Source organism: Lemur catta, chromosome 2, assembly GCF_020740605.2.
Source record: "Lemur catta isolate mLemCat1 chromosome 2, mLemCat1.pri, whole genome shotgun sequence".
Classification (NCBI taxonomy): domain Eukaryota; kingdom Metazoa; phylum Chordata; class Mammalia; order Primates; family Lemuridae; genus Lemur; species Lemur catta.
Genome location: NC_059129.1, coordinates 141290682 through 141306610, shown reverse-complemented (window position 1 = coordinate 141306610; position 15929 = coordinate 141290682). Strand labels below are relative to the sequence as shown.

Sequence of the window (15929 nt, the reverse complement as noted above, 5' to 3'; positions counted from 1 at the left end):
TTAACGGAATAGAATTCAAAGCCCACATTTCAATTTACATTTTACATTTACTTTACAATTATGGTCAACTGATTTTCAAGGATGCCAAGGCAATTCAATGGAGAAAGAATAGTCTTTTTCAACAAATAATATTGGGTCAAATAAATACCCACATGCAAAAGAATAAATTTGGACCTTTATCTGGTAACATACACAAAAATTAACTAAGAGTAGATAATAGGCCTAATGTAAATGCTAAAACTCACTCTAAAACTCTTAGAAAAAACTTAGGTATAAACCTTTGTGACCTTGGGTCAGGTGATATTTCTTAGTTATATCAAGAGCACAAGCAATAAAGAACAAGTTGATAAACCAGACTTCAAAAAATTTAATAATTTCTGTGCTTCAAAAGACACCATTTAAGAATATGAAAAGACAAGCCACGGACTGGGAAAAAAAAAAATTTGCAAATCACATAACCAATGAAAGACCTATCTATATCCAGCATATATTTAACAACCATTACAACTCAATAATATGACGATGAATAACCCCATTTTAAAATGATTTTAATAAAAGATTTGAACAGACATTTCATCAAAAGATTTGAATAGATATTTTACCACAGAAGATATGCAAATAGTCAACAAGCCCAAAAAAAGAAGTTCACCATTATTAGGGAAATGCAAATCAAAACCAAAACGATATACTACTTCACATTCACTAAAATGGCTATTATCAAAAAGAAAGACAATAACAAGTATTAGAGAAAGTACAGAGAAGCTGGAACCCTCGTGTGTTGCTGGTGGGAATGTAAGAAGGTGAATGAACCACTTTGGAAGATAGTTTGGAAGTTTCTGAAAATGCTGAACATGGATTTGCCATATGACCTAGCAAATCTCCCGAGAGAAATGAAAACTGATATCTACATGAAGACTTCTAAGGACATGTTCAGAGCAGCAGTAACCACAATAACCAAAAAGTGGAAGCAATTCAAACACCCATCAACTAGTAAACGGATAAACAAAATGTGTGGCATATCCACAAAATGGAACAGTATCCAGCAATAAAAAGGAAGAAAACGCTGATGCATGCTACAACATGGGTAAACTTCAGAACTATGCTAAGTGAAAGAAGCCAGATGCAAAAGACCACATTGTTAAGATTCTACTGATATGAAATGTACAGAATAGAAACATCTACAGAGATAGGAAATAGCTTAGTGGTCAGCTAAGGCCGGGGGTAAGAACAGGGAATGACTGCAAATTTTAGATTTCTTTTTGGGGTTGTGGAAATGTTCTAAAATGAGATTGGGATGACAACTGCAAAACTACATAACTACACTAAAAATCATTGAACTGTACCCTTTCAAATATTACACAAATTATAATTCAAAAAGCTGTATAAAAATATAATCTTAAAACAAAATCCTTCTGTGATGCCAACGTTCTCTGGAAATTAAATTTCTTGGCTAAGAGGATGTACTACGCTGAAGGAAGGTGAACACAGAACCTGCTTGAGAAATTACTCACCCAGGGTCAGCTACTATGTGTAGGGATTGAGTCAACGATCTTCCAAAAAGATTTCAGGAAGCTTTAAGGTCAATCTTTAAAAAAAATTTAATAGCAAAAAGAAATAAAAGAACACCATCAATGACATAATTTGGGCTATTTTTGAAAGCTAACTGCTGAACTGTTTACATTCTGAAAAAGATGCTTTCTTATCAGGAGATCATTCAGCAGTATTTACACTGACCTAGCACCTATATAGCTTGGCTTAAAAACAAACTGAGCTCCCAACATGTGGTAATAAGGCTTAAACTTTTATCTGTAATAAATTTGCTAGTTATTATAAAATAATTAAAAGGGCTATCTTACATCGTTAGTGTTGTTTCATTTATTTCCTTCACTTGCAGCGAGCAGGTCCTAGATCTTAAAGGAGCACGTGAGCCAGTGCCCGTTCTCAGCACACCTGATTATGTGCCTTCTGTTGAGGAACACATGGGTGAAAACAACCACTTCTGTGTTGGCTCATCAGCTGTTAACCATTAAAAGACAATATAACTGAGCCTTCCTAAAATAAACCATTTATTGAAAAAAGAACCTTTTTCTTAAATTTCATTAATCAGCCTTTTGCATAACAAACCTGCAGCTTGCCAACGACAAAAAAAAAAGGTAAGGTTTCACAGTCAGTGCACTCGACAAACAGGAGATTAAAAACAAGGTCCCGGACGCCCTGATAACACTACAACTTCTTTTGAACCTAGAAAGGTCAAAAACGCTACACTGATGTCACGGTTCTCAGTCACGCAAAAAACAGAGGAGACAGAGGCGATGGTCCGTGTACAGTAGTAATGGCACTTAACATGCAGCTTCTTTAACCTCGTGGACACCATCCCTCCAGAGGACCCTGTGCCACGTCAGATAAACAGGAGCAGCAGGAGAAGTGACGTTTGTCACCTGTGCAGTCTTCAGTCTTGGAAGGTTAAAAAGGCTTATACTGCTTCTCAGCACAGTCTTTATGTAAATATTACATACAGTAGTGATTAAGAGAATTTTCCAAGTCCACACACTACTAGGCCACAGACTGATTAGCTTCATTCTTCATCTGTGCAAACCTGTGAGGAAGCAGGACAGAGCTGAGCCCTTGCAGAGGCAGGTGTGTACATGTGCACACACACGGTACAGTTCTTACAGGAAGGCCCCGTCGACCCATCCTCATGCTCCCAGTGCTGTGCTGGGCACAGACGGAAGGGCTTGAGAAATGCAGTCAACAGTGGCAGCGCTAAGTTACTGCTCCAGAGTTAAGCCTGGGAATTGACTACTGAAAGCATTTTTTTTAAATGTCTAAGTACAACTTCAGGTCAATATAAATTGTTTATGTACATAGGCCTAAATAAGGCCTGAATTTATTTAATTACAACTCCCTAACATCTCCAAAGCTAATCCACTTGCTTTGTCCGTAACCCCACTCACCGGGAAGAATGCCACCCACTCTTCTGCACCTTCCTTCCCTTTGCTGGAAGCTCCTCTGCAGGACCCTCACAATGCTGCTTCCTCCACGGTTCCATTCTCACCCTTTTTTCGTCTACAGCCTCTCCCAGCAACACTTCTGTCTCCTAGATCTGTACCCTAGCTCAAATCCCTCTTGAGTGCCAGCTCAAACTATCCAAATGCCCGTCTGAAATCTCTCAGAAGATGTTCCAAACACACCTCAAGCTTCATCTACCAGACAGGACCCATCACCTCTCGCCCAGCTGCCTCTTTCCCTGTTTTGGTGAACGGAGTCTACCACCTGGTGACACAAACCAGAAACCTGGGAGCCACCGTAGACTCTTCCCTTCACTGACCTTCACATCCAACCAGGGGTCAGCCAGGCCCGCTGTGACTCCTAAGGATCGCTGAGAACTCGCCCTGACCACCCAGCCCCAATCCTTTAGCTGCACTTAACTTCCTAACTACTCTCTTGCCTCCTGCAGGATGATCTTTCTAAAACACTATTAAATTATGTTATGTTTACAATAAAACTGAAATTCCTTCATGTTGCTCCCACTTACTTTTCCAGCCTTCCCCTTTGCCATTTTCCACACCCTGTGTTCTTTGGGATGGGATGTACTTATACGAGTTCCTTAACTGCATCACCCTCCACGAGGGAGCTTTTCCCTGCCTCTTCCCTTTGCCTGCCGTACCCCTCCTGCCATTCCTGACCAGGCCAGACCCTCTCAAATAGCTGAGGCGGCTCTTCCTAAAGAAAGTAATGAGATTACCTGATTACATTAAATTCCTCTTCTCATAACCCTACATACCATTCTGACAGCTCTTAACATAATGATTAGTTGTTGCTAACCTGTAGTCATTACTAACCTGTCTACCCCCCAAGTAGGCTATATATTCTTGAGAGTGAAAACTACATCTTTCATCCAGTCCCATTTAAAATTCCATTTAACTGTCTCAAAAGCGCTTCTCAAACACTCCATCAAAATAGACTAAGTAGAACTTCAATGAACGTTTTCCAAATGAACATATACAAAAATCCTTAGCATAATAATACATTTAGTTCTTTTCCATTTCAGACATAAGTATTTTATATTTAAGTTTCCGAACTGCCCCAAGGACCATATGCAAAATAGAACTCAAACATTTAAACACGAAGACAACTATCCAGCAATCTGACAAACCTTGACAAACGAATGGTCTAGGAGCTGGCTGGCTGTCCACCTCATCTTTGGGTCACTTTCAAGGCAGTGAGAAAGGAAGTCCTTTCCTTCAGGGCTTAATCTTTCAGGGATTGGGGGCTTATGCCCCATTCCCACTTTATACATGATCTGAAAGTTGTGTTCATACTCATGCCAAGGCCTCTAAAAAGATAGGAAAAAAATCAAGTTTTAATATTATGTGGCCATAAAAAATGCAAATGCCTAATCTCTTTTTAAGCATCTCAAAATTAATGTGTATCAAGAGTCAGCAAACTTTTGCTGAAAGGGCCAGTTAATACTTTAGGCTTCCAGGTCGTATGGTCTCTGTTATAACTATTCAGTTTTCTCACAGTAGCATGAAAGCAGCTACACACAATATATAAATGAATGAGTATGACTGTTCCAATAAAATTTTATTTATAAAAACAGTTTGCCCACCCTATTTGGGATGCACCATTAGTCCACCTTTATCTAGAAACCATCTCATGCAACTAAAAAATGTAATACATAAAATGATATATAACATATAAAACCCAACAATTCTCTTATAGGGATGTTTAATATGCTACCTTGCTGAAAAATAATAATTCCATTAATGCAAAGTTTAGATTATTTTATTACAACCGTATAAAAAAGAGATTCACAGTGGAAAGAACTAAGTTTGTATGGCATTCTGATTTATGTACTATAGTTACCGCCAATATGTATTCTTCAGTGTGAGAATCTGTTCTCTTATGTATGGCTTGGCTGAAATAACAGAGATCATGGCTATCTTCCTATTTCAATGCTAATAGAAATAACATTAGGTAATATTTATTGAGCACTTAGTATGTGTGATCTTTTTCAGCCACTACAAGGTACAGCTGTATAACAATTTAACTAACTTCCTACTAATAACACTTAAGAGATTTCTAACATTTTTGCTGTATAAACAATGCTACACAGACATACACTGTGTATACATGTGTATCTTTACACAGTTGTATACTTGCTCATTAGTTTTATCTTCACCAGAAGATAAATTTTCAGAAGCAGAAATTTCTTAGTTTAAGGGCCAAGCACATTTAAAATTTTGACAGAGATTAGAAATTATTCTCCAGAGCAGTGTTACCGTTCTGAATTTCTGTCCATCATGTGTTTCTCCTTACACTCTAAAGGTATTATCAATTTTTAAAAATGTCACTCATACACTAAATAAAAGGCTGATCATCTTTTTTCATGTCTTTTTGAAATTAAAAGACAATTTTTTAGAGCAGTTTTGCATTTACAGAAAAATTTGAAGATACAGAAAGTTCTCACAGACTCCCTCCTGCTCCCCACACAGTGTCCTCTGTTATCTACACCTGGCATTGGTGTGATCCATTCCTTACAACTGATGAACCAATGTTAACACACTGTTAACTAAAGCCTACAGTTTATATCAGGGTTCGCTCTGTGTTGCACATTCTGTGGGTTTGGACGTATGCACACTAATGTGCATCCGTCATCACTGTATCTCCTACGGAAGAGTTTCACTGCCCTAAAAATCCCCTGTGCTCTACCTGTTCATCCCTCCCTCCCCAAATCCCTGGCAACCACTGATCTTTTTACTGTCTCAATAGTTTTGCCTCTTCCAGAATGTCATATAGATGGAATCACACAGTATGCAGCCTCTTCAGGCTAGCGTCTTTCACCACTTAGCCACATGCATTTAAGGTTCCTCTATGTCTTTTGTGGCTTATGTAGCACATTTCTTTTTATCACTGAATAATATTCCTTTGTATGGGTATAACTGTTTGTCCCCTTATTTGCTGAAGGACATCTTGGCTGCTTCCAAGCTCTGGCAATTATGAGTAACGCTGCTATTAGCATTGATGTGCAGGCTTCTGTGTGACTTGTGTTTTCAAATTCATGGTCTCTTTTTGTAACCGCTTACTTCTGTGTCTTAATTCAAGGTCTATGCCTCTTTAACTTTACTCATAAGAGTTCTCTATGGCACATACCTTATAATTATCTGTTTCCTGGTTTATCATTTGTCTTAATCTTATTGTATCTTTTGACAAGTCACATTTTTATCTTTAATCATGATGCCTTAAATGCAGAAAATATGTCCACAGTACTGGTAACAGTCAAACTATAGTTACTGTTCTGCCAATGTACAATGCCCTCCTGAAGTTCCGCCTCCATGTGTGGGCTCTGCTCACCTTCCCAGTCACCATCTCTATGACAACACACCCCAGACTCCAGATATCAGCCGCTCGCCCATGGCCTTCTCCTTTAGCACGTGTGATGACTTCAGGTGCCATGTATGCTTTAAAAGTCAGACACAGTGGTTAGTCGTGGGTTATAAACACAGCATCAAGTATTAACAGAGCCAAACCATAAATTAATATTGTATAATATTCTTTCCCTGAGTTACATAATCGAAAATATCAAAACCTTTCAAATATTAATAGATATTTCAAATCTACTTGTTGAATGGACTTTTTAGGGGCCAAATCCTCTCTTAAAAGACAATTTTTGAATGTGAAAATTTTCAAATAAATTGTATTCACAATTAAACTAGGAAATTTAAACTGCAAAGGAGGAGACAAAATTTTATGACACTAAATGATCAAAACAAAGAAGTTATCATTTAACCATAGTGTTGTTTTGATTAGAATAGTTTTAATAAAACCAATGCAAACAAGAAGAGTTTTTATGGGGGAAAAAAGAGGCTTTCCTCCTCTAACTTTAAAGGAGAAATTTAATTTACCAATCTGACAACTGCTCTCAGGTGGAAGCCCAAGTGCATGAGGGAGCAGCAGTCTATTTTGTACCTGGAAACCTTTACCTGCTCTCCCAGTCCCCACTGACAAAGAAAGGTGAAGGTTAAGCCCAGGTACCACGTACACTGCGTTAAGTTGGAGTGCAAAGACTGACCGAGCTGGTCCCTACCTGCTGTCCCCAGTGTGCTATTCACTTCACCAGGCATGGTCTGGGCATTGTTTTTAAGCTTTACTGAGCATCCAAAATCTCCTAGTTTGATTAGTCCAGATGAGGTAAGGAAGATATTGGCACCTAACAAGAAACAACCTGTTGTTAAACAGCCTCCAAAACACAATGTGAGCATTTTAAAGTTTACATGGTAATCTAAACTACCAGGAACTTCATTCACAAACTAATATAAAAGTTTGTGAAACTTTACTTAAAAAGTACAATCGCAAAAACATCTGTGAGTCTTACTAACAAACATTAATACAAAGCAACAAAAATTTTAACATCAGTGCAGGTACCTTTGACCAATAAATTCTGAACTGAAATACATGCATAAATTCTAACATTAAAAACCCACAGAAACACTTAAAAAGAAATTGCATACAAAACACAAATGCTTGTGATAGAAGTCCCTAAAAATGAGAGTTATACGCAGTTAGCAGCTTCTTTTACAGGAAGCGCCATGTAGACAAGAACTGGTACACTGCAGTTTTCTAGAGTCATCCCTGAGGCCACTTTTGGATTTTTCTGAATGTGACTGAAAACAATGTTCTGTAATTTTCAAATATTTCTACAAGCAATATACATGCCTAACTGGTCTTCTAGTTGGAAGCTGGGGTTATTGCTAATCTCTCAGCTTGGCCTTTTGCTATAGGGTATAAGATATTATCACTCCAACTAAGTCACGCATTGCTGGCATCGTGTCCTATGGTATCTCCTTCAAAAAGCAACACACAGCCACTTGAGTTAGACAAGTAGCAGCCATACAATGAGTGAAGTCTAAGAGTTAGTCCTCATGACTTGCATGCCCCCAGAATTGATGGTCCCCACAATGGACAACAGTGGTGACTTCACCTTCTGGAACTAGTCTACATTGCTCATTCTTAGCCATGACCAACCATAAAGTATTTGATAAGGATACCAGTGCGCTGACCTGATTCAAGGACTCTGAGAAATTCTCTTTGTGCCATGGAATATAACAAGAAGATACCATTTTGTGACAGTGAACAGAGACTGAGTATTATGGTGTTTGTGCAGAATAACTAGAAATGGGTAATACCATGGCCTGATAAAGAGCCAATTAAGCGAATGCTCAGAATGACCCCAGATAGCAAAGCAACGTGGTGGACAGGCAGCCACCAAGACTGGCATATGCTGGGTGAGCCGCAGTACAGAGCTCGAACAATTTCTTACACTCAGACCAAAGCAGACTCTGATGTGATCCAGAACAGCCCCCCAGACTGGGTCCAGTCCCTGGTCAGAAGTCAGGCCAATTTTTAAGCGCATGTGTTTAATTAGGTTAACCTCAGATATATAATAGAATGAAACTCTTCAGTCTAGGGCCAATTAGACACAAAAATACTTTCCCACTTTAGTCATCCCCAAGACTCCCAAATACAAAGGTCCGGGGCATGGTGTGGTTAAGGCAAATGCCACAGGGACTGTTCTGAGACAGAAGCATAGTTATTTCCCTCATGCCAGAAGAGGAAAGCACTTTTAATCAATCAGCATGACCAAATTAACCTTTAGCAGAACTCTAATTTGGAGGCTGGTGTAAATAAACCCTATTCTTGTCTCCAAAAACAGAGCCTCATCTTATGACTTATGCAGGCATTTCTGATTTACTGTCCCTTTACATATTTATGACATTCATATAGAAATATACAGGAAGTCTTGACCCAGGAAAAAGAAAGGTGCTTTAATCACGAATGTCTAGTAAGTACAGAGGCTATGCCAAATCAGCCTATAAAAACAGCAAACTTCATTTCTAGCGAACAGATTCTCTAAAAGCAGAAAGAGCAGCCTTTACTGGATGGTGACATGGGTTCTACACTGTTTCTTAATACAGGAGTCTTTATAAAAGCACATTTGAAGTAAAGGTATTTCAATCTAGAGAAATAACATGTGGGAGTGGAAACAAGCATCTTGGGAGCACCCATTGTGTGCTGGATACCAGGCGACTCTGGTGCACAGCAGCACGGCGTGTGTGGGGATTACCTTTAATGTCACGGTGAACGATGCCATGCTCATGGAGGACATTGATCGCAACGGTGATCTGCTTTGAATACAGCCTAATCACATGTTCCTGAAGTCCCAGCCTCGACACTTCTTCTAATGTGCCCTCATCACAGTACTCCATGAAGATGTACATTTCTTCCTGCGGGAGGAACAGAACGCAGCCCTGTGTTTATGATTCTCCTTACACGTGGGCTAAGTGAAAAGTCTGAAAAACGTCATAGGCCATGCGCCAGAGGAAGATTCTTTCTAATGGTGTACTACACTTGCCATCCTGAGTACTGAATGTGTCCTACAACAGTCGTTTCTCACTCTCCTACAGAGGTGTCTGCCTGCCTCCTCTTGTCTGGAATTACACAGCCTGTCGGGATAAGAACATCGCCAAATCACAGAGGATAAAATTCTATAATCCTCTGAAATTAAGTCTGCTTTATAATCTCAGACAGGGACCAACAGGGCTGTCCCTACAAATATATTATTAAGTACTGAAACACATCCTTTTCAAACATGAATTTATTTGTGAAAACATTAAAAATTATCAATATCCAACCTCCCCTGAAAGCTTGTGCTCTGCACCAAGACACTTGAGGTTATCTGCTTTCCCTCAACGTGTTTCTCTCTAAACACAAGGGGGAAAAATGAATTTGAGGTCTGAATTTTCTCCCATTTCACAATGGTTCCTTAAATACATATGAAAGAAAAATCAATATTACTTAACAGTGTACTCAACAGTGGTTCAGCAAAAAATGGAGAGAACAAGTCACAAGAGGCGGTGTAAGGGGCTTTTTAGAAGATCTTCTGACTGGCAGGATGGGTTTCAGTGCTTTATGATGTCGGGTTGAGACTACAGTCTACAACTTACATTTTAGGAAGAACTCCTCTAGTTTCAGAGAGAAGGCAGAAATGATGTAACTCATGGAGATTTCCTGAGAATTAGGCAAAGTTACTGTGCTCTGAAATGAGAAGACCTGTGATGTAGAACAGGACTCCACTTTGTGCCCTCACTGATTCCTCACACAAAACAGTGTCATTAGGGTCGGCTTACTCTATGAAGCTCCACACCAAAATACCGAACCAGATTGGGGTGTTTGATGCCTTCGAATATTTTCAATTCGTCTGCGGTTTCCTTGATAGTCTTATGATCATTAGGTTGAAATCGAATCTGTGAAAGGAAAATTGCTGATCACCACTGGTGCTGCAACAAACCAGAACACAACCACCTCGAGTCCCTGACACCTTCACATCAAACCCACAGGACTACGGTCAGTCTGTTTGTGACTTTACTTCCAAGTTTTCTTTGCTTTGTTGTTCCTTATGAATTAAACAAACTTGCTTTGGAGTATCTGATGAGCTAATAGCTAATGAGATCACTATCGCAATTGCAAACTGAATTACCAAAATCATTAAACATTCAGTAAGCAATCACTGCTATCTAGGTTCTGGGCAAGATAAACAGTTATGATTCTGCCCTTAAGAAGCTCCCAACTCTTTTAGATTCCCATGTAAGTGACATCATGTGGTATTTCTGTTTCTGTGCCTGGCTGATTGCACTCAGCATGACGTTTTCCGGGTTCATCCATATTGTCACAAAGGTGACTACAGTAAATAATAATGTATTTCAAAACTGCTAAGAGAGTAAATTTTAAATGTCTCACTATTAAAAAAAGATAAGTGAGCTAATGAATATATTAGCTTAATTCAATCATTCCACATTATATACATATATCAAGACATACTGTACCCCATAAATATATATAATTATGTGCCAATTAAAAATAATAAGAAATAAGAAAAGTTTACAACCAAGCTGGAGGAAGACACAGACGTACAAGAAAGTGCATGCACAGGAGAAACACTGCAGCAGCTCTGGAGAGGCGTGTGGTGAGGGAGGCAGCGCTCCAGGGAGAGAATAACCGCTGGGAACACCTCCCAGCTCACCCCCAACTCCTCCTCTCCCTTCTGAGTCACACTGGACAGCAATAAGCCTTAGTTGCCAGGATTTGCCCTACTCTTCCCCACTCCAACTCTAGCTATGAAAATGCTAATTATTTTTGAAGCTTATCACAAATGTTATCTTCTCCCCTCAAAATCCCCTCTATAAGATGTCATTGTAACTACTCTCCTCTAAGCTTTCATCAAACTTTATTTCTGTCTCCCTCTGTATGGCACTTCTGATACCTGTGCTGTGTTAGAATTATTTGTGTATCATCGTCCTCACTAAAATCATCAACACCTTCACTGTCCATAAATGTTACCTAAGTGCACCTGCCTGGTTGATGCTTACTGTCTAAATGCTAAACAGCAGGACTTAGGCCTAGACAACTCACTACAGATGGTACTTAAGCCGGCTCTATGCACAAAGAACTGAATAACCACCAGTGTCTTTACGGAACCTCTATCGCCCAAAGCTGTTAAGCTCATGGCCCCAGTGAGCCAGACGACTCACCTCCTTCATGGCCATCAGCTCCCCGGTGTCAACGCTGATGCAGGTGTAGACCTTCCCATACTGGCCTTCCCCTGTGAATGACAGGAACAGGTTCCTCTTTCAGTCATCACAGCTAGGTTAAGTTATTTAAACTTATAATAATATTGTCCAATTATTCTGGATGCATATTTATACATAATTATGTTTACTATAGTTTATTATTGTAAGACTCAAAATAGTTCTGAATGTTCCCTAATATTAATAACTGAAGTCTTAGGCAATCTCTTCACTATGTCTTATCTGTAAATATCTGTAAATAGAGTAGAACTGACTTGGGCAAATGCCAGGAGAGGCATAACGATGACCAATAAGCAGCCCTAGTGCACACTGCTGAGCCCTCATGCCCCTCAAGGAGGGCTGGGCTAGGGGCACGAGGAGCAGCCGGGAGTAAGCTCACTGGTGCATGTCCAGCAGGGTGTGGGAGCACACATTCTCCTGACAGACCTTCTGGGATGTTAAGCCAAGGGGATATACAGCTGAACAATATAACAATAATTAATAAAATTTATAAAGTTCTTGATTTTTAGTGTCTTTTTCCCCACCAGACATCTCTAAGGGACCCTCAGGTTTCCTGAGGCTACCAGAGTCCTATATTACAACTGTGTTTCCCCTTCAGACCTAAATGCTTGACAGATAAATGCATTTAAATAGGGGAAAGGTCTGAAATGTAATCAGGCTTCTTCCCTCACACAATCTACCCTAGTTATTTTACAGGAAGCAGTTTTACCTGGAAATTAATTAGGCAATTTTTGAGAAAAGAAGATTCTCCTGTCCTTATTTGTATCCAGCCTCTCTTCAAATAATGTTCTTCTGGGAACAGGTAAAACGAATACAGACTAGAACAAATAGGTAAGATTTTGGTACTTCTCCACTGGCAACTTCTGGAGTCACAAAGCAAAATGATTCAATTTAATGAACCATTTAAAAATCTTTCTAAAATCTCATTTTGTATTGCTCTTAGAATACATCTTACAAATTAAATAACAAAAAAAACTAGACCCCCTCTGCAAAAAGACACAATATATTAACATATTTGCCACATCTATAAGAAAAATGACCAACTTATATAGGACTTAACCTAAAGAAGTGTAACTATTGCTATTTCTCACAGAGACAAACTTCACATTATGGTCCTTAGTTTCCTTACCAATTTTGTTTCCTCTTTGCCACTTGAAGGTCACCTTCCTCAAGCCAACATGCATAACATTATCATAGGATTTAGGAGTATCACAAACTTGACCAATGATATTCTTTCTCCTCATTTCTCGGTACCTCTTTTCTTCAAACAATCGGACTGACTTCTGGATAGCTTCTATGGGTCCTTGTTTAGAAGCAGAATCTGCAGAGAGAACAGCAAACTCATTAGTCTCAATCACTGTTATCAAGTCAATTTCCAACAAATACCAATAAAAACTGAGCAATATACATTAGTACTCCATTATAAGCAAGGCTTATCATTATATATCGAGATAAACAGCAGGTGAATTAAAGTCCTTCAAAATCTAATAATTCCAGCATATAGTACCCATTACACAATACACACACAAAATATAAGCCACTCAGACAAAAACTATTTCCCCTCCCAAATTGTCGGTTAAACCTGTGGTCCCCAATCCCCCGGCCGCAGACCAGTACAGGTCCCTGGCCTGTTAGGAACTGGGCCACACAGCAGGAGGTGAGCAGCGGGTGAGCCAGCGAAGCTTCATCTGTGTTTACTGCCCTTCCCCATCGCTGGCACTACTGCATAAGCTCTGCTTCCTGTCAGATCAGCGGCAGCATTAGATTCTCATAGGAGTGCAAACCCTACTGTAAACTGCGCATGTGAGGGATCTAGGTTGCACACTCCTTATGAGAATCTAATGCTTGATGATCTGAGGTGGAGCTGGGGCGGTGATGCTAGCACTGGGGAGCGGCTACAAATACAGATTATCATTAGCAGAGAGGTCTGACTGCACAGTAAATGTAATGCACTTGAATCATCCTAAAACCATCCCCGCACACCTCCCACCCCCCTGTGGAAAAACTGTCTTCCGTGAAACTGGTCACTGGTACCAAAAAGGTTGGGGACCACTGGGTTAGACTACTGCAGTTACCAACCTGCCTCTAGTTTCTCCTCTCTCCAATCCACTCTTGTTTGCCAGAATTATTAGAACATAAAATGTGATTATGTTACTTTCCTACATAATTTATTTCACAGTTCTCCACTACCTGTTAACCAAAAACCCAAACTCCTTCACACGGGGCTCAAGGCTCTGCAGAATTTGGACTCAGTTTAGCTTCTCTGAATCTTCACACTAGCCAAACTGAAAGACTCGTGAAACACACCAAACTGTTTCTCACTTCCATGACTCCTTCACACTTTTTTCCCTCTGCCTAAAATATCTTCTTTCTACCACAGAACCTGGTGAGTAAACCCTACTTACACAGCTCAGCTGAAATGCCATCCCTCTTCTAGGAAGCCATCTCTGATGAGGAGGGAATGGCATTTTCCATTCTCTGGGAAGAGTACAGAGTAATGGGGCTTTATGATTAGAATGCCTGGGATAAAATCCTGGCCTCACCATTTTTTAGGTGGTTGAAAATGGGCAAGTTAATTGACTTCTTTATACATTAAATACTTAATCAGTAAAATGAAGGTAATAATACCTGATTCACAGAACTATTGTGAGGATTTAATGAAATAATACCTGTAAAGCATTTTAGTTCAGTGCCTGGAACACAGGAATACTCACTAAATATCACCTATTATTATTCCTCATTTTCCTTTCAGGCTCTACATCTCTATTTCCCATACTTATTTATCATGATTTACAGTAAAAATACCTTTCACACATATAGACATCCAAAATGACAGTTTCATGAAACATTATCACCCTTACTACAAGTGATTATGACACCAGCCTATTCTTTTTTAAAAAATGCTGATCATGTTCACTAAAATTTTACAACCCACCAGTGAGTCACAACCCCTAACTGGAAAACCACTGGTTTATGCACATCTCTATGACAGTACTTCTCATACTGTGTCCTAAGGGCCTGAGTTTTCTGGCAGACAAAGAGATCCCTGAAGATCAGGATGAACGTAAGGTTAATCTAAGAAGAGGAATTCCCAAAGATTCATAACGTTCTAGTTACAGTTTCTTACTACAATCACTTCTTTAAAACATGGATCCTAGTTTGTTTCCTTCCTATGTCACCCAGCACCAGACAAGCTTTTAACAGCTGTCCACTGCCAAATATTTCTGGGAAAAGGCTTTTTTTTTTTTTCAGTAACAATTTCTCAAGATTTCTCAGTCTTTAATATGTCAATATGAACCATTACTTCCCAAGAGGAACACAGTTCCAAGTGGTTCCCAAGTTTACTTGACCACCAAGTATTTGTTTTGAAAAGCATGGCAAAGACCTGGGATCCAGGGGAACTGCTGGTTACGTGTGAGCCTGAACTCCCTGGACACACACCTAATCTGTCACTGGGCTTGTCAATCACTACCACAAAGTTGTTTCTTGTTGCATTCCCTTTTTTAACTCCCACCGTAGTCCAGTATCCTATATTTACACTGATTTACTGCAGTGGTATTCTAACTCATCTTCCCATTTCCTCCGCAATTCTTTCCGGCAGGTGAATCTATCTCACAGTGTCTTAAATCCCCATCCTCCTGCTTCCCACACACACCAGGTGCTCAAGAGCCTTCAGGGCTTGGCCGCCACCTCTGGGTAAGGCCTTAATTATTTAACCAGTCCCTGAAGGCTGTCCACGATCTGACCTCCCCTCACCCCTGCAATTTCACCTGTATTTACATCCACACCAGCCAGGCCAGCCCCGCTGATCTGTTCTGTAGTCACTAGGCCTCTAGGTAAGTTTCTTTCTATACCTTTCTTCTTGGCTTGCTGCAGACCTGTCTTCCCTTCAAGGGCCAGCTCAGCCTCCTTCCTCCATGGAATCTTTCCAGACTGCGCCGGGCCTCGGGGCACAAATACTCTTCTGATCGGTCCCACATAGTGCACAAGGGCGCTACAGTGGGGAGAGCACTGCACTCGAAGACAGAAGTGCCTTCTAGTCCCAGCTCTGTCATCTACTACCTTGACCAAATTCGCCCTCAGAAGCTGTTTTATCATTTATGAAGAGAGCAAGATCTATTCTGCCTATTGCTCAAGATTGTTGTGACAAAAAATACATGAAAGCATTTTGTAGACCCTAAAGTGCTAGAACAGTGATTTTTCTATTTATTCTTTTGACTAATATTAATCAATCCCCTACTTCATAAGTTCTTTCCCTCAACTTATTAGCATAAAAAAAGA

General features: G+C 39.8%; 1 protein-coding gene across 7 annotated transcripts in view; it reads right to left on the bottom strand.

Annotated features, from left to right (window-relative positions):
- Positions 1–2049: 2049 nt before the first annotated feature.
- The window catches only part of MAP3K4 (mitogen-activated protein kinase kinase kinase 4), a 107631-nt gene continuing 93751 nt past the window's right edge, over positions 2050–15929 (bottom strand). For 4 of the 7 annotated variants that reach the window (XM_045544698.1, XM_045544695.1, XM_045544696.1 and 1 more), the window contains 8 exons: positions 12778–12969; positions 11592–11662; positions 10191–10307; positions 9128–9287; positions 7091–7213; positions 6358–6464; positions 4157–4336; positions 2050–2596 (listed from right to left, as the gene is read on the bottom strand). In XM_045544698.1, the coding sequence (XP_045400654.1) occupies positions 2576–2596; positions 4157–4336; positions 6358–6464; positions 7091–7213; positions 9128–9287; positions 10191–10307; positions 11592–11662; positions 12778–12969 (971 nt within the window). In that variant the 3' untranslated portion in view covers positions 2050–2575. Of the gene's footprint in view, positions 2597–4156; positions 4337–6357; positions 6465–7090; positions 7214–9127; positions 10099–10190; positions 10308–11591; positions 11663–12777; positions 12970–15929 lie in introns of those variants that run through there. The other 3 variants (XM_045544697.1, XM_045544702.1, XM_045544701.1) reach the window with 3 other exon arrangements.